Genomic DNA, 21430 nt, shown 5'->3' with positions numbered 1-21430 from the left:
TAATAAATATAAATAATAAATATAAATATAAAAGACTATATATAATGGAATTATATATATATATACATATATATATAATGGAATATTACTCAGCCATAAAAAAGAATGACATCTTGCCATTTGCAACAACATGGATGGATCTAGAGAGTATCATGCTAAGTGAAATAAATCAAGGGGTGCCTGGCTGGCTCAGTCAGTAGAACATGTAACTCTGATGGTGGGGTTGTGAGTTTGAGCCCCATGTTGGGGGTAGAGATTACTAAAAAATAAAAATAAAAACTTTTTAAAAAGAGGGAGCACCTGGGTGGCTCAGTCGGTTAAGCAGCTGACTTGGTTTCAGCTCAAGTCATGATCTCGTGGGTCGTGGGATTGAGCCCCGTGTCAGGCTCTGAGCTCTGCAGGGAGTCTGCTTGAAAGAGTCTCTTCCTCTGTCCCTCCCCCGACTCGAGTGCTTGGGAGAGCGCGCTCTCTCTCTCTCTCTCTCAAATAAATAAATCTTTTAAAAAACTTTTTAAAAAGCCACATGTCAATATATACTAGTCAGAGAAAGACAAATACCATATGATTTCACTCATATGTGGAATTTAAGAAAGAAAACAAATGAACAAAGGAAAAAAGAGAAACAAAAAAAACAGACTCTTAGCTATAGAGAACAGACTGATGGTTACCAGAAGGGAGGTGGAGGGAATGGGGGAAATAGGTGAGGGCGATTATGAGTATTTACCATGATGAGCACTGAATAGTGTATAGAATTGTTGAAACCCTATATTGTACACCTGACACTAATATAACACTGTATGTTAACCATACTGGAATTAAGATAAAAAATAATAAATCATTGGCCATCAGCAAATGATTCAACCTCCAGCCCCTCCCCCCTTCCTGGAGTTCAGGGAGGAAGAACTCTAATTTCTCTAATCACTGGAAATTCCAAAGGTTTTAGAAGCTCTGTGCCAGAAATGGGGATGAAGACCAAATAAATGTTTCTTACTGAAAAGCACAATTACTATGATGACTGAAAAATGCTATTGATAAGTTTATTTCCATTGTCCTCAAGATCTGCTGAACTCTGCATCTACGATCGGTCGGTAGGGCTATGTGGTGCCATATATATCTGCCTCTGGCTCCTGAAGTTCTGTTTACCATACCTTTCCAGAAGCAGGCTCAGCTTCTGGAAAAGCTGAAGGTATGTTTAGAACGACATATTCCCAAGAAGAGTGAGAGAGATCTAGAGCCCAGGCTGAAGACATAAAATATACTGACTGTCTCTCTGGCCACCCTGCATTTGCTCTGGAGAAATAAGACAGCTAAGAGTGAGATTGGTGTCATTTTGTGTAGTTTCTATGCCTATGGGGGAATGGAAGAAGCCAGTTTATGCATTCAAACATGAAAATAAACTCAGCTCCCACCTTGGGCACCTGGGTGGCTCAGTTGGTTGAGCGACTGCCTTCGGCTCAGGTCATGATCCTGGAGTCCCGGGATTGAGTCCCACATCGGGCTCCCTGCTCGGCGGGAAGTCTGCTTCTCCCTCTGACCCTCCTCCCTCTCCTGCTCTCTGTCTCTCATTCTCTTTCTCTCAAATAAATAAATAAATAAAATCTTTTAAAAAAATAAAATAAAAAAAAATAATCTCAGCTCCAACCTTTCTAGCCCAACATGGAACTTACTACCTCCTGGGAAAGCTATGCACTAGGCGGCCCCTGGCAGAACACACCTAAGGATTGATTCTTCCATTAAGTCAACCATACCTTCCACAAAATTTACTGATTGTTTACTATGTACCAGGCACTGAGAAGACATCAGTGAACAAAATGCACATTCTACTGGGGCATCTGGACTCCGGCTGGAAAAGTGGCTGGTGGAATTCCTTGGGGGGACCCCTGACTTGGGAAGAGCCTTCAGAGACTATAACCAACCCCCTTACTCCATGGAACCTGAGAAGACACTTGAGTAGGAATATCTTCTACTTCCCAAGAGATAGTTAGAGTTGACTCCACCATGTGGAAGGACTGGACAGTCAGGGGGCTCTGCTTGTGAGCCAAAATGAGAATAACAGGGTGATTACCTTGAACTCTCTCATTCAGAGATCCTGTTCCTGGTCTTGTCTCTGTTCCGAGTCTTGATCATCAGGTTCTCTTCTTCTCTGGACATGGAATCTGGATCTCCGATTTTGAAACCAAATCTAAGTAGGTAAACATTGATAATTAATTAAAACAAGTGATGTCATGAAAACTTCACCATTGTTTTTTTCATAAGGCAGAAGGAAGGGTAAGATGATTTGTTTTAGGCTTAATTTCAAAATCACTGACATTCCATATGACATCTAGGACAGTCTGTTGGGTCTGGAGATAAAGCCTAAAATTCTGAACCACACACCTAGTACCTTCATGATGGGTTTCATATTCTCAACTCCCCATGATCCCCTCGTTGCCATTGCTGGGTTTTCCCTAACGTGCTTAGATTGAAGCTCTTCCCTCTGCCTGGAATTCCTTTCCCATCTTTTTTCCTTCCTCTCAAAAATGCCTATTTTTCTTCCATGACCCAGGAGAGTATATCTGTCTAGGAAAATATTTTTCATCCCACAATACATACTTGATTGCTACCCCTAGCCTCTGCCCATAAATTACACACATATATGCACGCTAGACACATGTTAAATATATGCATACATAATTTATAATAATAATATAACTTTAGAAAAATACATAGATTTATATATTACACACACACACACACACACATTCACATTCCACGGCTGCTACTTTTGGTTTTCACAGAGGAGGAGAATAAAGCACAGGTCTAGAGTTCAAAAACCAGGCTTTGGACAAGCCACATTATGTCACTGAAACTTTCACGTCCTTCCTGAAGAATAGACCACTCTGCAGACGAATGCTGGTTTTGGAAGACCTGCACATATATCGCCCTGGATATGGCGTCTACACCCAAATCATAAATCCCTTTCTCCATCTGCCATGCTTGTGATACCTACAAGAATTAGTCCCCTGTTGACAAAGTTATTCAGAGATTTCTCATTTCTGCACCTATCCATATCTTTGTCTTAAGGGAAAAGATATTCAGCTTTGAATTCTAAGGAGAAAACTAGCCCAAAGAATATGGAACAGCTATATTAGGACATGATTCGCTTTGTATTTCACCACTGACTTCTGTTTTCTTCTCTCTCAACTCACGCTCTTTTAGAATCACACCAAACCATTTACTCAAAAGTCAGTCTGCCATTTATATCCATATTCTCTATAAAATCTCCCAGCCTTCACTGGGACCCATCCTCTCCTCCCCAGAGCTTTGGAGTCTTTGAAAGCTGCCTCTTAGATATCCATTCTTAGGTATCTCAGACAGACACCTCCAACCCTGGGGGATCTCCCTATATTCTTCTAGAACCCAATCCTCCTGCTGGATAACACCAATATCAGCCAGCCATCCAAGCTCAACCCACCATATCTTCCCCTGTTTGTCTCATCTCTTTCCTTCCCCATGCCATCCTTGTCCTCCACACCCCGTCTGTGCATATGCTGTCAGTCTACGTCTGTGCTGTCTCTTAAAACACTCATTTCCAAGTTTCAGCCTCCTTGACTTTTCACTGATTGTCAAACTTATTTCCTGTCTCCATTGTTAAATCCATTCTTCACTCTGGGGGAAGAGGAGCTATTTCAAACTGTAACCGTAGCATGCTTTCTCCTCTGCCTTAATTCTTCAAGCATGTCTCTACCACCCAAAGGATAAAATATAAACTCTTCTAGCAAGCATTTTCCATATTCCAAGTGTGTAATCCACTTCAAGACCTCTGAGCTCGCCTCAGCATATAGGGATTAATGAGAGATGGGCCCCATTTCACAGCTCTCAGGATAATGAATGATTTTATATTTGGGTTTTGTGTCCACCATCTTAACTGGCTACAAACAGCTGGTTCAGACTTGAGGCTTCCTTAAGTATCTTTATGACACCTTGGTTCACCAGCCCATAGACAAATTTACAATTTTCTGGAAGCCACAGGACTGCTGTTAGGGATCCAGTCTTCCGCAAATGCTGCCCTTATTAACCCCCACTATTCTGGCCTTCCCCCCAGGGAACGTCCCCCTGCTTTGCAAGCCTCGGACCAACTTTTCCTCTGTGAAGCTATTTCTGACCAGACACATCCGCTTCCCTGTTGATACCAAACACATTTGTTCACTCATATTTGTCTAGAAGGTAAATTTGTGTGATTTAATCACGCCATCGAAATTGTCAGTTTAGGGGCGCCTGGGTGGCTCAGTCGTTAAGCATCTGCCTTCGGCTCAGGTCATGATCCCAGGGTCCTGGGATTGAGCCCCGCGTCAGGCTCCCTGCTCCACGGGAAGCCTGCTTCTCCCTCTCCCACTCCCTCTGCTTGTGTTCCCTCTCTCGCTGTGTCTCTCTCTGTCAAATAAATAAATAAAATCTTTAAAAAAAAAAAAAGGAAATTGTCAGTTTATTTGCCCATCTCCCTTATTATTTTCCAAGATTCTGTTCTTCTTTATGAATATCTCACTAGGTAAGACTGTTCCTAGCGCACCATAGGCGCTTGGTATGAATGCAACATGAAAGACACAGAAGGAGAAAGGAAAAGAGGAGAGAGAAAGGAGCATCAGACCCACTGATGTGCATTCATTTCCTGATTACTGGAAGGAGCCCTGGTTTAAATGCACACACAGAGTACACCGCTCTGACAGAATGATACTCCATCAGGATCCTACATTTCTGGGACGCCTGGGTGGCTCGGTCAGTTAAGCTTCTGCCTTTGGCTCAGGTCATGATCCCAGGGGCCTGGGATTGAGCCCCACATCAGGCTCAAGCAGGGGGAGCAACAGTGCAGAGGGAGAAGCAGGCTCCCTGCTGACGCACTCCCAAGTAAAATCTTTTTTTACAAAAGGACCCTACATTTCTGATCTACATGTTAAATCTCTGAAGTAGACAAAATAATTCCAATCCCATGGGATAATTAGAAAGGTTGAAAAATACAATAGCTATAAAGACTTTAGCCAAATGTTTGGCTTGTACTCAATGTAATCTTCCTTCCTTCCTTCCTTCCTTCCAACAAATTCCTATTGTCATGTGCCAGGCGCTGTTCAGAAAACAAACAGGAAACAACCCCGACGGGCCCCTTCCTCACCGCCCTCCGAATCCCACTGTAGTCGTTGCCACAACCACGATGCCGAAGCTGAAGAAGCAGAAGCAGAAGCAGCAGCCCTCACTGCCAGAGCAGGAGGGAAGAAACGAGATGAGAAGGATGGAGTCCCATTGGACCACGTAGCCTCCTGGCCAGTGGAAAGCCTGATGACCCCAGGTCAGCTCTTTACAGAGGTCCTCCAGACTCAAGGGGACTAATGATTCTACCACCGCTGAGTCTCCCACCTCCTCCCCTGGGCAAAGGCCCAAATCAGGGAGGCCAAGGCCCCTGGTGTGGCCCAAATGGTTGTGGTTGGTAGGGGTGACTGAGGCTGAAGCTCCTTTTCCCAGACCAGGCCATGGGGGTCCCAAAGGCTTTCACGAAGAGCAGAGAAACTCTCAAAGGCTCAAAAGCTGGTCTCTTATCAAGAATATCTCCCTGGGGCACCTGGGTGACTCAGTCGTTAAGCGTCTGCCTTCTGCTCAGGTCATGATCCCGGGGTCCTGGGATCGAGCCCCGCATCGGGCTCCCTGCTCAGCGGGAAGCCTGCTTCTCCCTCTCCCACTCCCCCTGCTTGTGTTCCCTCTCTCGCTGTGTCTCTGTCAAATAAATAAATAAAATCTTAAAAAAAAAGAGTATCTCCTTGCCCAAGGATGGACTCTAGGTTATGGAAGACAAATCCAACTGCCTTATATGCTGACACTTAGCCAAAAAGGACCGCTGTTGATATGAGGACCTCTGTGCCTTCTACCAATGAGGCATCAACGGACCTCCTCTGTGAGACTGCCTTCCCACCCAGGCTGGGAAGAGCCCTCCATGACCTGAAGGCCATGTATTTCCCTGTGGCCCTGTGATGGCTACTGTGAAGCTGTTCCCCCACCATCCTCTGTCGGTGACACCCACCCGCATCTGCCGCCTCCCCCATTTGGGGTTCAGAGTTGTTTCCACAGTAAGGGATTCTCTAGTATCTTCTATGCTTTTTTCAAGCCCAGCCAGTATCTTTATAATCATTGTTTTAAATTCTCGTTCGGACAACTTACTTATATCCATATTGATTAAATCTCTGGCTGGGAGTACTACCTCCTATTCTTTCTTGTGGGATGAATTTCTCCTCATCATTTTGTCCAGAAAAGAAGAAAGAAAAAGGAAAAACAACAAAAACAACTACCTTCCAAAGGTGGTTGCTTTCCTACTTGTAGAGTTCGCGGTATTTGTTTCCTCAGAACTCTCATTTCTCAGGTGTTCAGAATGATTTGATAACTGTCTAGTTGTATTTGAGGGAGGAGACAAACTTAGGGCCCCTGACTCCTTTGCCATCTTGACTGCTCCCCTGGGGTCCAGAGTTGTTTCATCAGTGGTGTGCAGTGTGCACTCCTTCTGATCCAGCCTCCAGACTCGCTTTCAGGACCCCATCTTTGCTCCCTTCATCTGCCTCCTGGGCCCTCTTCCCCCTCGCCAACTGACTGCTGAACAGGAAACCTCTCTGGTGTTTTTGCTTGTGCACCTGTCCCCAGTACTACCCTCAATTCCTAAGAGCCCTGGCGCGGTTTCCTACCATTCCCTTCTTCAGCTGCTTGTTTTGAGTCCTTCTTATGTGACACCCCAGGGTTGCCAGCTCCTCTGTGGTACTCACCAGGTCATCTGACCTGGGCTCAAGTTCGGATGACTAGTGGAGTTTCCCCCTGAAAGGCCACTCTCCTTGCCCTTGCATTTTGTGGTTTCTGTGTCAGTGGTGATCCCCACCACTCTGGTCTGTGATTGCTGTGCTTGTGAAATTGTGCATCGCTTTGTAGCCTTTCTCAATGTGGGTGGCATCTTCGTGACTTCCTAATGCTAGAGGTTTTTTCCTGCCAAAAATGAGTGAGGCTCTTGGTGCCCTCTAGACATTCCACACCTCCCAACATGGGAGAGTTGTGGAACTTTCCAGAAGACTGCCTCCCTGGTCCTCCCCATTTTTCTACTGGTATCGTTTCTTCCGGGTTTGATGCAAGCCTTTGAGGTGTTCACTAAAGGCTCTGGTGGGCTACCCTATCTCCTCTCCAGCCCACTTTCGTTAGACTATGTCACTGTGAGGCCACTAGCCCTTTTGTCTGAATTCTGTGACTCTCCACCCAGCTGGCCTTTGGGTGGAACCTGGATAATACTGTTGCCTTCTTCCAACCTTCTACTACATCCCTTGCACTGGTTGTTTTCTGTGAAAATGGAAGTGGACAGGTTCAGTTTTGAACTGGTCCTGAGGAAATGGGTCAGGTATGTGGGCAAGAGGGATGAGAGCCACAGGAGAACTGAGAATGAATTTTTCGTAAACATTTTTAATATTAGTAATAAATGCAGTGAAAAGATGAAAAAAAAGACAAAAAATAAAACATTGACTACAACAAAGAAGAACTAAAGGGAGTGAGAGCTGGCTGTGGGGGAACCTGGGTTAGAACCTACCAGATGAAGCAAACAGTTGTGGAAAGACCCTGGAGTGGGAATGTGCCTGTCATGTCCACATGGCTCCCCTTCCCATACATCTCCATCCCTAGGAGATGGAGCAGTCGAATTCTTCAACACTTACTTGGACTCTTGACTCTGGAATGCCAATTTCTTTAGCAAGTTGCTCTCTGGTATCAATGCCAGGATAAGGGTTGTTCATAAATGCCTCGATGAGGGTGTGTAATTGCGAAGAAGTGTAGCTGGTACGACACCGTCTGTCTTCTCTACCTGGGATACATGTGAGACTGAGGGTCAAGGGACATTTCCGAGGTCAGCTTACATATTCAGACAAGGAACCCAAACATGTCCCACTCTGTCTCCCATCTAATTCGGAACCTGTTGCCTCTCCTTAAGAGGGCCTTGCCGCAGCTTATTCCAGGCAGAAGGTTCTAGAGGAGATGCAGTATATGGTTAGGTTAGAATGTAGTAAGCAGAGGAGAGTCTCAGAAGGGCCATGAACCGGGGCGCCTAGGTGGCTCAGTCGGTTAAGCAGCTGACTTTGGCTCAGGTCATGACCCCGGAGTCTCAGGATCAAGCCCCATATCAGGCTCCCTGCTCTTCAGGGAGTCTGCTTCTCCCTCTGGCTCTCACCCCACTCTCATGCTCTCTCTCTCTCTCCCTCCCTCCCTCTCTCTCAAATGAATAAACAAAATCTTAAAAAAAAAAAAGAAGATCCATGAGCCATGCAGGGAAGAATATCCAGGTTCCATGCTGAACCCTGAACCAGAAGACCCTGAACAGGAGGTCCAAGGAGAGAACATTCTTTTCCCACTCAGAGTAGTAGTTAGCTCCAGCGTAGAGAGGCACTGGATACCCAAGAGGCTCTGCTGGGGAATAGGACTGGAGCAGACTATTTACTTTGAATCTCCTCTTCAGAGTGATCTTGGTCTTGACTTGATTCTAAGTCTTCATCGGGTTCTGATTTTTTCTGGCACTGGTGCCTAGCTCTTCGATTCTGAAACCAAATCTTAAGTGAGGAAAAGAAAATGAGAGAATTAAGTATGTTTATATCATCTCAACCTCATCACTGCCTTTCTTCAAAGGGTATGTGTGATTCTTATTAGATCAAAGCTCAGGATTGTTACTGATACCTGTCACATCTGACTAAGTCTTAGGTCAAGGATTGGCATTTAGCATCTTCACAGTCTTGTCCCAGCATGACTATAATAATGTTTTTAAGTTAATAAATAGATGCTGCAGTTATGCATTTAACAACCAGCTCAAGGATTTCCTCTTCTCTGAGGGAGTACCTACACACTTCCTTCCTCTTTGATCCTCAGTACCCACATTTGTGAAGTGAGACAAAGAGCAACATCCTTGTGAGTTCATTCTGGGTGTCAATCAGGATACTCCAGGGCAACCCTCTCTGGTCCCCTCCCTCTTCAGGAGCTTTGTACTATTGCTCAATAAACTTTACTATCCCTCAATAAACTTTGCTTTGCTGCCCACCAAAAAAAAAAAAAAAAAAAGATACTCCACACAAAGCCCTTAGCAGACTGGCTCATAACATGTGCTTGATCAACGGTTTCCTCTCCTCCCTTTCTACTTTTAGTCTTGGAGATACAGAATTTGTAATTTACCTGGATTCTGGACTCATCAGTGTTGATTTCTAAAGCGAGTCTTTGTTTGGTAGCATAACCTGGGTAAGGATTTTGGTGAAATGCCTTGATGAGGATTTTCAATTGATCTTCTGTGAATTTGGTGCGTCTGCGTCTCTGATTCTTTGTTATGGTCTCTTTGGAAAGATTAGGAAAGAGGAAGCATTTAATAGGCCAGCTTATACATTTCAAACTTCAGGCTCAAGCTAGTCTCTGATTTCCTCTTTTCATTTGGAATCCACCAGAACCCAACAGGAAAGAACTCTGACACAGTTATAAAGCCCTTAAACACACAAGGGTGTTTTGTGTTGGTTTTTTTTTTTTAAGATTTTATGTATTTATTTGAGAGAGAGAGAGAGCACAAGCAGGGGAAGCAGCAGAGGAAGAGGGAGAAGCAGGCTCCCCGCTGAGCAGGGAGCCGGACATGGGGCTCAATCCCAGGACTCTGGGATCATGACCTGAGCTGAAGGCAGATGTCCAACCGACTGAGCCACCCAGGTGCCCCACATTATGTGATTTTAGATATGGGACACCACCTTGAAATAGCCAAATCCGGAAAGGCTGGGCATTTGTTTGGAACATATGATTTTGTAACAAAATTAGACTTAGTGAACTGAGATGAGAAGAAAAGTTACTAGGGTTGCTAGAGGTTCAGTTGGATGCACAACAACTGTATTCATAAGAGAGGAGACTTTAGGGGCACCTGGTGGCTCAGTCGTTAAGCTTCTGCCTTCGGCTCGGGTTATGATCCCAGGGTCCTGGGATCGAGCCCCACATCGGGCTCCCTGCTCCGCGGGAAGCCTGCTTCTCCCTCTCCCACTCCCCCTGCTTGTGTTCCCTCTTTTGTTGTGTCTCTGTCAAAAAATAAATAAAATCTTTAAAAAAAAATTTTAAAAAGAGAGGAGACTTTAATGTACTGAGTTGCTTTGCTTGGCACCTCATAGGAAAGAGCAAGTTGAATCTTTGTCTCTGATACAGTTTTGCAATATTTCTGAGGTCACTCTCAAGAAAGTCCAACTCCACATTTATGCAAAAAGAAAACCCAGTAAAAACTCTTAACTATGGCTACTCATTACATTCCTTAAGCAAAAGAATTCATTTGGATTCCCAGTCTATAAAGATGCTTTTCTCTTTCATCCTTGAATGTCCCTCCTAAAAGCCTAAATCTTCAATTGCATACCGGTCTACTACCTCCTGGTCTATTGTACTTCACTGAAAGCGGAAGGTTAACTTTATGTATGTATTTTTATTTACTTATTTTTTATTTTTATTTTTTTATTATGTTATGTTAATCACCATACAGTACATCATTAGTTTTCGATGTAGTGATCCGTGATGGTTTGTGTATAACACCCAGTGCTCATTACCACACGTGCGCTCCTTAATACCCATCTCCCAGCTATTTATTTATTTTTTAGATTTTGAATTTTTTTTAAAGTGATGTCTACACCCAACATGGGGGTTGAACTCACAACACTGATATCAGAGTCACCTGCTCTACCCCACTGAGCCAGCCAGTCACCCTGAAAGGGGAAAGTTAACTTTCCTCTCACCCACAATTCCTCTTAAATCATACCATGTTGATCAGGCCCTTACCTATATCTTTGACATCATCACCTAGTGACCTACTTGGCCTTATACCCTGAAATAGGTGTGCCCTCCAGCCACCACACCTAACTTCTTTCTGTCCCCCAACCAGGCCAACTTCCTCCTATTTCAAGCTTGGTACTTGTTCCTCTCTTCCCGTGATGCTCTTCCCACGGTGATGGACTAACTTGCTCCTTTACGACAGGTTCCAGCTTGAGCATTATCTTCTCAGAGTCCTTCCCTGACTCTCCAGTCTAAGGCCCATGCTCCATGCTCCAAACAGTCTGCGACAGAATTTTTCTTTTTTTTTTTTTTTTAAGATTTTTATTTATTTATTTGAGAGCTCGTGGGAGAGAAAATGAGCAGGGGGAGCAACAGAGGGAGAGGGAGAAGCAGGCTCCCCGCTGAGCAGGGAGCCCGACTTGGGGCTCCATCCCAGGACCCTGGGATCATGACCTGAGCCGAAGGCAGACGCTTAACGACTGAGCCACCCAGGCGCCCCTGTGATTAATTTTTCTGATGGCAAAGTGATTGGCTCTGAGGTTGGCCTTAGGTAAAAAAACAAAAAACAAAAAACTCTCACAGGACCCCACCCATCTTATACCGTCACTTACATTATTCTCTGTGCACAGGTCCTTGACTATCCATTCTTAGAAGGAAAAATCCCTTTACAATAAAAAGCTTAAAGGAAAGCCCTTAAGTAGCTGTAGTAGAACTTCTAATTAACCCAGACCAGCTCCCTAGGGAGTGGGGGAAGAGAGAAGCAGATTAGGGCTTCCTAAGACACTACAGTTAGAGGCTGGGCTGGGAGGCAGAGATGAGGAAGAGCAGAAGTAAGATGAAAGGTAAGGAAGGAGGAAAGCAAAGAGATCAAAGCTGAGTAAGATTTTTTTTTTTTTAAGATTTTATTTATTTGGGCGCCTGGGTGACTCAGTCGTTAAGCGACTGCCTTCGGCTCAGGTCATGATCCTGGAGTCCCGGGATCGAGTCCCGCATCGGGCTCCCTGCTCAGGGCGGAGTCTGCTTCTCCTTTGACCCTCTCTCCTCTCATGCTCTCTCTCTCTTAAATAATAAAATAAATTTTTTAAAAAAAAATAAAGTCCAGGGGCACCTGGGTGGCTCAGTTGTTGAACGTCTGCCTTCGGCTCAGGTCATGGTCCCAGGGTCCTGGGATCGAGCCCCACATCAAGCTCCCTGTTCAGCGGGAAGCCAGCTTCTCCTTCTCCCACTCCCCCTGCTTGTGTTCCCTCTCTCGCTGTGTCTCTGTCAAATAAATAAATACAATCTTTAAAAAATAATAATAAATAGGGCGCCTGGGTGGCTCAGTTGGTTAAGCGACTGCCTTCGGCTCAGGTCATGATCCTGGAGTCCCGGGATCGAGTCCCGCATGGGGCTCCCTGCTCGGCGGGGAGTCTGCTTCTCCCTCTGACCCTCCCGACCCTCCCCCCTCTCATGCTCTCTCTCTCTCAGTCTCTCTCTCTCAAATAAATAAATAAAATCTTAAAAAAAAAAATAATAATAATAATAATAAATAAAGTCCATACTTCATTCACATTTTTAAAGTTTTTTACTAAAAAAGTTTTTACCAGATATCCTTTCTCTGTTCTAGGATGCTATTCAAGGTACCATAGTACATTGGGTCATCATGTCTCCTTAGGCTCCCACTGGCTCTGACAGTTTCTCAGGCTTTCTTAGTTTTTCAGGATATGGACAGTTCTGAGGAGTCCTGAGCAGATAGTTTGTAGAACCTCATTGGAGTTTATCTGGTATTTTTCTATGATGAGACTAGGGCTGTGTTTTCTGAGAAGAACCAAACAGGATTTTGAGGGCAACCTAAAATGTACGGGGAGAATAAAAGCCCACAAAGTAGATTATGTATTTTGTTAAAAAAAGGATAAAGATAATAGATTTTTTTTTTGAAGATTTTATTTATTTTTGACAGAGAGAGAGTGTGTACAAGCAGGGGAAGCAGCAGTCAGAGGGAGAGGGAGAAGCAGGCTCCCCGCTCAGCAGGGAGCCCAACGCAGAGCTTGATCCCAGGACCCTGGGATCATGACCTGAGCCGAAGGCAGACGCTTAACTGTCTGAGCCACCCAGGTGCCCCATGATGATAGATTTAATTATCCAGTTGAAATAGATTAGTAGAAATTTTTTTCCTATGGTACTCATGCAGAAACAGACAAGTAGACAAATGGAACCAAATAGAAAGCCAAGGAACAGAAAGCCTGTTATATGTGAGAACTTGGGATGGCTACAGCCTCCAAAATCAGTGGGAAAGGATAGTGTTGGGTAAAGAGAATGGCTTACTGTGTGAAGAAAAATGAAGTTGAGCCATACAATATACAGTATATTTTAAAATGCCAAATTAAAGACATGTAAAGTGTAACAGTAAATGTAAGATTATGTACAAGAAAACCTATGTTACACTGAGATAGAAAAGAGTTACTTAAATAAAATGCCAAAACACAATGGGAAAAATTGCTGGAACTAAAGACATCATAATTGAAAACTGCAGTTCAAAAGTTAGAAAATCAGATAAAGCCAGATGCTTGCAATTATGGGGATTTTAATTGTTCAAAAACATATTTCTAGGGCGCCTGGGTGGCTCAGTTGGTTAAGCGACTGCCTTCGGCTCAGGTCATGATCCTGGAGTCCCGGGATCGAGTCCCGCATCGGGCTCCCTGCTCGGCAGGGAGTCTGCTTCTCCCTCTGACCCTCCTCCCTCATGCTCTCTGTATCTCATTCTCTCTGTCTCAAATAAATAAATAAAATCTTTAAAAAAAAAAAAAAACAAAACAAAACATATTTCTAGAGTGCCTATTAAAAAGCCAGACCCTATCCTAGGCACTGTGAACAAAACAGACAAGATAGCCCTGACCTCACAGAGAGTCAGGAGATAGAAAGCAAACAACTGAAATATATAGTATGTCAGATGGCAAATATTTCCATGGCAAAAAAAGAAGGAAGGAGGGAAAGGAGAGAATGCACAGGGTAAGATCACAATTTCAAGTGAAGTAATTAGCGAAGACCTCACTGAGAAAATGACTTGAGCAAAGACTTGAAGCAAATGAGAGAAGGAGCCATGTTGTCATTTAGAGAGGCACACTGCGGGAACTTGGGCTAGCAGTGGGAGCCCGCCTGGCCTATTGAAGAGACAGCAAGAAGGTTAGACAGCCTGCAGAAGAGGAAATAAAGCATAAGCAGGTGAGGTCCTAGACCTCAGATGGGGGGTTGGAAAGCAGATTATATAGGGCCTCATAGGGCCATGTGGGGATGGACCAAAAAAATGGTCAGATTCCTAAAATATTTGAAAGTTAAAACCAACAAAATTTCCAGCCTGATTAGATGTGGGTCATAAGAGAAAAATGGGTCGAGGATGTTTCCTAGATTTTTTTGGCCTGGGCACCTGGCATGTCCTGAGTGAGGATAAACTCACGGAGGGAGAGTTTGGGTGGCAACATGGAGGGTCCAGTTGGGGACATGTTGAGTTTGAGATGCTGGTTAGAGACAAGTAAACAAGTTAGATAGACAAATCCACAGTTCAGGAGAAAAGTTGAGTCTGGAGAGAGAAATCTAGAAGCTTCTTTGGTTCCAAAGATATTCTGGTCTCTGAACTTTCTCATACCTCCCATAGTTTCTTTTTTAAGTGTGTCTCCCTCCCTTTTCTTCTTTCTGAAGCAAGAATCTATCTTGTTTAGTTCTTGAATGCCTGTATCTTTCTGAAATCCCCAATGCTCAATACTCAGAAAACAGCATATTTTCATCTCACATGAGAGAAACTGGTTTTCCCTAACCCTAGTACACTTATTTCAAAGTTTAAAAATGGAATTCCCACAACTTCTGACAAGCCCAGTAGGTTTTTAGTCCAATTTCCTCCTCAAACCAATGAAATGGAAACTTTAGTCAGGTGTGTGGGGAACTTACTGTTTGGAGAGTTGTCTTGGGCCATGTTGGAAGAGAGTTCTGAAGTCTAAGGATCAGACTGGGAATCCGCCTCGAGGATGGTTTTATATCATCAGCCTGGATGGCCCCTCCTGTTTATTTAATCTTTAGTGATTCTGAAGTTTTATCTTTACCAATTGAATCACTTCTTAGAACCATAGACCTGGGGCACCTGGGTGGCTCAGTCCTTAAGCGTCTGCCTTCGGCTCAGGTCGTGATCCCAGGGTCCTGGGATCGAGACCCGCATCGGGCTCCTTGCTCGGCCGGAGGCCTGCTTCTCCCTCTCCCACTCCCCCTGCTTGTGTTCCCTCTCTCGCTGTGTCTCTCTCTCTGTCAAATAAATAAATAAAATCTTTAAAAAAAAAAGAACCATAGACCCTCTTAATCTAGGAAGGGCTAGGTAAGTCTCCTATTCTTCCATTAATAGAGATTTAATAATTTATACTAACCTGCACACCTAAACCATCACAGGAACATATCTGAGTACTACCGTATTCACACAATTTTATCAATGTTTATTATATACATTTTTTTTATTAAGATTTTATTTATTTGCGAGAGAGAGAATGAGAGACAGAGAGCATGAGAGGGGGGAGGGTCAGAGGGAGAAGCAGACTCCCTGCCAAGCAGGGAGCCCGATATGGGACTAAATCCCGGGTCTCCAGGATCATGACCTGAGCCGAAGGCAGTTGCTTAACCAACTGAGCCACCGAGGCGCCCTATATACATTTTTTAAATTGTCTTCTTTAATGCTCTTCACTTATCTTTTGAAGTGGTGACCTTTTCTTATTAAATTTAAAGAGTTCTTATTGGGGGTTAGGGGTACCTGGCTGGCTCAGTCTGTAGAGCATGTGACTCTTGACCTTGGGTCATGAGTTCAAGCCCCACGTTGGGCATAGACCTTATTTAAAGAAAACAACAAACAAATAAAAAACAAACAAAAATTAAAAGGGTTCTTTTAATTAGTGCCAGGATTAGGGTGTGGAAAGTGAAGCTTTCACCTCAGGAGCAATTTAAGGGGGTGCAAAAAATTCTGTGTTCAATATAAATCATCTTTGAATGCAATACTTAAAAAAACAAAAATTAATTGCAAAAAGTCCATGTATATAAGATATAAAAAACGTAAATAAAAACAAGATCCTACCCTACACTGGCAGGAATAGTTGCAGGTGAGGTTACATGTGCAATGAACATAAAGGTCTCTCCCTTGCAATTTCTTCTCGAGGCCATCGATCAGCCTTGATGGAAGTTGACAACTTCTTATAATTGTTCGTAGCTGTAATCCACAGTACTGCAGGGTAAGAGGGAAAGTTTTGTTTTATTACACATATATGTTTGTGTGATTTTAAAATACTTTTTAAAAGAATTAGATAAGTAATACAAGTTTTATTTATTGAGATATTTGACTTTTATTTTTTTTGGTTTGTTTGTTTTTAGAAAGATTTATTTATGTATTTATTTGAGCGAGGGGGAGGGGCAGAAGGAGAGAGAGAATCTTAAGCTGACCTCACACTCAGTGCAGAGCCCGACTCGGGGCTCAAACCCACGACCCTGAAATCCCGACCTGAGCTAAAACTAAGAGTCGGTCGCTTAACCAACTATGCCACCCAGGCACTCCACATGAGATATTTGACTTTTAACAAATAAAATGTGATCAAATATTAAACCTTTCCTGAAAGTTTTTTAATCAGGACAATAACATACTTATCAGGAAACTTTTACACTATATTCATGTAAAACAGTAATAAGTTGTATGTTATTCACTTCTGTATGTTAAATCTTTTTCACTATTTTTTCCACCAAATTTGTCTGGAAACCTAGAGCACAATTTTCTGCTGTTTGTGTTTATTAATTTCTATTTCTGATACATATTTTTACGTATACCTATTTGAGTTTAAACATCACAACTTATATGATTTGTTAATGATTATAAATTATTTATGTTATTATACTTATTCCAATTAAATATTGTATTTATTTTAAAATATATATTTTAAATTTATACTAAAAATTTAAAAATATATGTGGCATCTAAAAAGCCAACTAGTGCGATGTTCAAGAAAAGAAAAATGAGTGCAAAATGGATCAAAATTATAAGGAGCAGTTGCAAGTTCGACTAGAAAAAATGTATTCTAACTACCGAAAGTGATCAAATACCCAACATCAACGTTGTTAAAGCAGAATTGTCATCAAATTCAGAATTAACTAAATAATCTTTTCCTCATGTAAGGAAAATAATGAAGAAACAGAAATGCTAGAATTTCAGAAACTAGTAAACATGAAATATAAGTAAGAAAATAGGATACTGTTGAAATAAATTTTAGGGGTGCCTGGGTGATAGGGGTGCCTGGGTGATTCAGGCGGTTGAGAGTCTGCTTTCGGCTCAGGTCATGATCCTGGAGTCCCAGGGTTGGATCAAGTGGCTTTGGGCTCTCTGCTCAGTGGGGAGTCATCTTCTCCCTCTGCCCCTCCCCCAGCTCGTGCGCGTGCTCTCTCTAATAAATAAATAAAATCTTTTAAAAAAAGAAATTCTAATAGTTTTCCATTAGAGCTTCCAATTTCCAATAAAATATAAATGATTTTTTTTATTTATTTGAGAGAGCACGAGCCGGGGGGGGGGGGGGGGGGCGGGGCTGCAGAGAGAGAAGCAGACTTCCAGCTGAGCAGGGAGCCTGATGCGGGGCTGGATCCCAGGACTCTGGGATCATGACCTGAACCAAAGGCAGACACTTAACTGACTGAGCCACCCAAGTGCCCCTAAAATATAAATGATTTTAACAGAAATGTGTCTGACCCAGGACAAAATGCAGATTTTAGAGAAGCTACTTTACATGATAGACAACAATTTCCAAAGGACTGTTGTTTTATCAATGTTCTTGATCTTGACTGGCTCATATATTCCAAAGAATCCTTGCCTTTATTTTGTTTTCCATTTGCAATTCAAACTCATCAAAATTTCTGATTTTTCTACAGTATTATGTATCACCTGTGTAATTAAAGTGAAGAATATTGGGAATATATAAAATCTCCTACAAATAATTAAGAATAAGACATACAACCAAAATAGGGCACCTGGGTGGCTCAGTTGGTTAAGCATCTGCCTTCTGCTCAGGTTGTGATCCCAGGGTCCTGGGATCGAGGCTGTCATCAGGCTCCTTGCTCAGGGGGTAGTCTGCCTCTCCCTCTCCCTCTGCCTGCTGCCCCCCCTGCTTGTGCTCTCTCTCTGTCAAATAAATAATTAAAATCTTTTTAAAAAAAGACATATAACCAAATAGAAAAATGGGCAAAATATATAAACAGTCATTCATTCATACATTTTACATATATTTCTTGAGTTTCATCAGATGATGAAGAAAAATCAGATTTCAGAGTAATATATATATGTAATATATATATTCAGAGTAAAATTAAAGAAAATATGCAAAATTGAGCAGAGTCAACATCTAATAAGTCTCTCTCTCTCTCTCTCTCTATATATATATATATATATATATATCCTACCCAGTGTCAAAGATAAAAGAAGCCAGACTTTAGTTAAAGCAGTGAAAACATTTTGTTCACTAACTACAAACAATAGGGTCAACACCTGAGCTCCATTCTGATTTGCACAGAGATGACTGGATGTTTTAAAGGGAGAACAAAGGAGTAAGGCGAGGACTAAGCAGGACTCAAGTAGAGCAGGGAAGTGAAAAACTACAAAGATGGTCAGTGCAAATGTGATTAGACCAGCAGACACATCGGCTAGCTATCTGTTGTCAAGGTTAGGATTCTATCCTCTTGCCCAGAGACTAGGAGACAGAATCCCTATCCTTCCTGAAGATATCCTTTCAAAGGAATGGCTTTCAGATCCTTGAGAAAGAGTCCTGAGTTGTAGGATATACATACACATCTCAAAGGGACAGTTGAAGGATTCACAGTTTTAATCCATTTTTAGTAGATGGTCTAAGAAAGGGAGGTTAAGGACCTGTCTCAGATATTGACTAATAAGTTCTCCTAGCAGTGCTGAGTTTTGTCAGGCAGGCATTTTAAGGAGGCCTAGGCTCATGCTAGAGATTTGACCTTCAGCTGCTAGAAGGCAAGTGAGAGTTTGGTCAGGTCTCTCGGTACAGAGCTGTGGACAGAGTCCTGGGCCAAGAATTCTGCAATTCTCAGTCCCTTGTTTTGTTCAAGAGAAAGAGCAGATCTCTTTCTCATACAACAACTGGCATTTGTCATGCCAAGGTTCTTGAGAAAGGTCCAACTGTTCCTTTTCCTTCCAACCTCTGTGCAATTCAGGAGTCAAGGTAGTTGGCGAGATGACCAAGGAAGCCCCGTACTTTCGGCAGCAGCAGCACAATTGCTCCGTAAAGGCAATGATGCTCATAAAAGACATGACCATTAGAACTAACACAAAGAAGCTGAGTCCCTTATGAAGCGCCCCCTAGCCATCCAGTAAGTGGAGGAAACCATTTATTTTTTTAAAGACTTATCTATTTATTTATTTGAGAGAGAGAGAATGAGAGAGAGCGAGTACATGAGAGGGGGGAGGGTCAGAGGGAGAAGCAGACTCACTGCCGTGCAGGGAGCCCAATGCGGGACTCGATCCCGGGACTCCAAGATCATGACCTGAGCCGAAGGCAGTCGCTTAACCGACTGAGCCACCCAGGTGCCCTGGAGGAAACCATTTAAAAAAGAGAGTCAAATCAATCTCTCTGGAGGGGTGAAAGCTACAAGCTGCTTCTTGGGCATGAGCCTCAGGTGTATTTTTCTTTTTTTTTTTTTAAAGATTTTTATTTATTTATTTGACAGAGATAGACACAGCGAGAGCAGGAACACAAGCAGGGCAAGTGGGAGAGGGAGAAGCAGGCTTCCCGCTGAGCAGGGAGCCCGACGCGGGGCTCGATCCCAGGACCCCGGGATCATGACCTGAGCCGAAGGCGTAGACGCTCAAGGACTGAGCCACCCAGGCGCCCCTGTGAGTATTTTTCTTGACAGTCATTTACAAATATGCAACTTTGAGGACCCTTTAATGCACGAAAGCTTCTGTAAGATGTCTATAAATAGTCTAAGGCTAGCCAGAGACATCCATTTTCTCTTGTCCTTGGACGTAGGTTCCCCTGGTTCTCAGGCCTTCAGGTTTGGACTGGAACACAATAGCAGAGGCTTTCCTGGGCCTCCAGCTTGCAGACTGCAGATCAGGAGGCTCCTCAGCCTCCACAATAATATGAGCAATCCCTCATAATAAATCTCTTTCTATATATCTCCTTGTTTTTTTGTTTTGTTTCTCTGGAGAGCCCTAATTAACATAGATTTGGGTACCAAGATTTGTTCTAGAGGAACAGAATTTTATGGATAAGTTTCCTGAATTGGTTCTGGGGTTTCTGGAATCTACTCTCAAATCTGATTAAAGTGCACTAAAGACTCTATTTCCAGTAGTAAACAGAGCACTGATAGTGTATCGGGTGAACTGTTATGGAGATAATGTAAAATACCTTCATTGGATGCTCCTAATCAATCACTGGTAGGAAGCAAGGAGCTGAGTGATTCTGTATAAGATATTTCAAACACTTTTGGAAAATCGAGGAACATAATGATATCGGATGGCTTCTCCTAATGTTGCTTGACAAAGTGGTAAAAGAACAGGAGGAGCTCAGGAATTTGAATTCCCATCTCATGCACCACATAAATAACCCAAGAGCTTCCATGTGTGCCCTGTAGGAGACACAGGGCTAAAATTGCCAAAAATCGGGCGCCTGGGTGGCTCAGTTGGTTAAGCGACTGCCTTCGGCTCAGGTCATGATCCTGGAGTCCCGGGATCGAGTCCCGCATCGGGCTCCCTGTTCAGCAGGGAGTCTGCTTCTCCTTCTGACCCTCCCCCATCTCATGTGCTCTCTCTCTCAAATAAATAAAATCTTTAAAAAATAAATAAATAAATTGCCAAAAGTCAAATACAAAACCTCATGCTGTGATTAACTGAGTTACAACACAAGTTGAACTCGCAACCTCACAGTTGTTTTCTCTTAAAGTGAGGGCATTGAGTTCGGGGACGGCATCCATAGGCATTCAGAATGGTCCAGCGTTTGCCCTACTGTCATAAGCTGTCCTACAATACAGCCTCTAACAAAAGTAGGCTGTGCCGAACCTCTGGTAACAGAATCATTTACCTTTATACCAAGAAGGTTGGGAAACTACCAAACTCTGCATGTGGCGTGTGCCCAGGCCGACTTCGAGGAGTTCGTGCTGTGAGACCTAAAGACCTTATGAGATTGTCTAAAATGAAAAAACACATCAGCAGGGCCTATGGTGGTTCCATGTGTGATAAGTGTGTTCGTGACAGGATCAAGCGTGCTTTCCTTATCGAGGAACAGAAAATCATTGTGAAAGTGTTGAAGGTGCAAGCTTCAACAGAAAGCTGAATAAAGGGGCACCTGGGTGGCTCAGTCGTTAGGCGTCTGCCTTCCGCTCGGGTCATGATCCCGGGGTCCTGGGATCGAGCCCCGCATCGGGCTCCCTGCTCCACGGGAGGCCTGCTTCTCCCTCTCCCACTCCCCCTGCTGTGTTCCCTCTCTCACTGTGTCTCTCTCTGTCAAATAAATAAAATCTATTAAAAAAAAAAAGAAAGAAAGAAAGCTAAATTTAAAAAATGAAGCTTTTTTGAGTAATAAAAAAAAATCAAAAGGAAAAAGAAATGAGGGCATTGATA

General features: G+C 43.2%; 2 protein-coding genes across 2 annotated transcripts; one reads left to right on the top strand and one right to left on the bottom strand.

Moving 5' to 3' along the window:
• Positions 1-2080: 2080 nt before the first annotated feature.
• On the bottom strand, positions 2081-14755 carry DUXA (double homeobox A). The gene is made up of 5 exons (XM_021682279.1): positions 14731-14755; positions 9202-9356; positions 8480-8588; positions 7704-7849; positions 2081-2182 (listed from the first exon to the last, which is right to left on the bottom strand). Exons 1-5 carry the CDS (start codon positions 14753-14755, stop codon positions 2081-2083), a joined length of 537 nt encoding a protein of 178 aa, XP_021537954.1.
• A 6040-nt stretch (positions 14756-20795) lies between these two features.
• Positions 20796-21143, top strand: LOC110573659 (60S ribosomal protein L34-like). The gene has a single exon (XM_044911331.1). The coding sequence runs from the start codon at positions 20796-20798 to the stop codon at positions 21141-21143; it is 348 nt and encodes a 115-aa protein (XP_044767266.1).
• Positions 21144-21430: the final 287 nt, after the last annotated feature.

This window comes from Neomonachus schauinslandi, chromosome 16 (genome assembly GCF_002201575.2).
Source record: "Neomonachus schauinslandi chromosome 16, ASM220157v2, whole genome shotgun sequence".
Lineage (NCBI taxonomy): Eukaryota > Metazoa > Chordata > Mammalia > Carnivora > Phocidae > Neomonachus > Neomonachus schauinslandi.
Note: the sequence above shows the minus strand (reverse complement) of the source record. Positions and strands in the feature narration are given on the sequence as shown.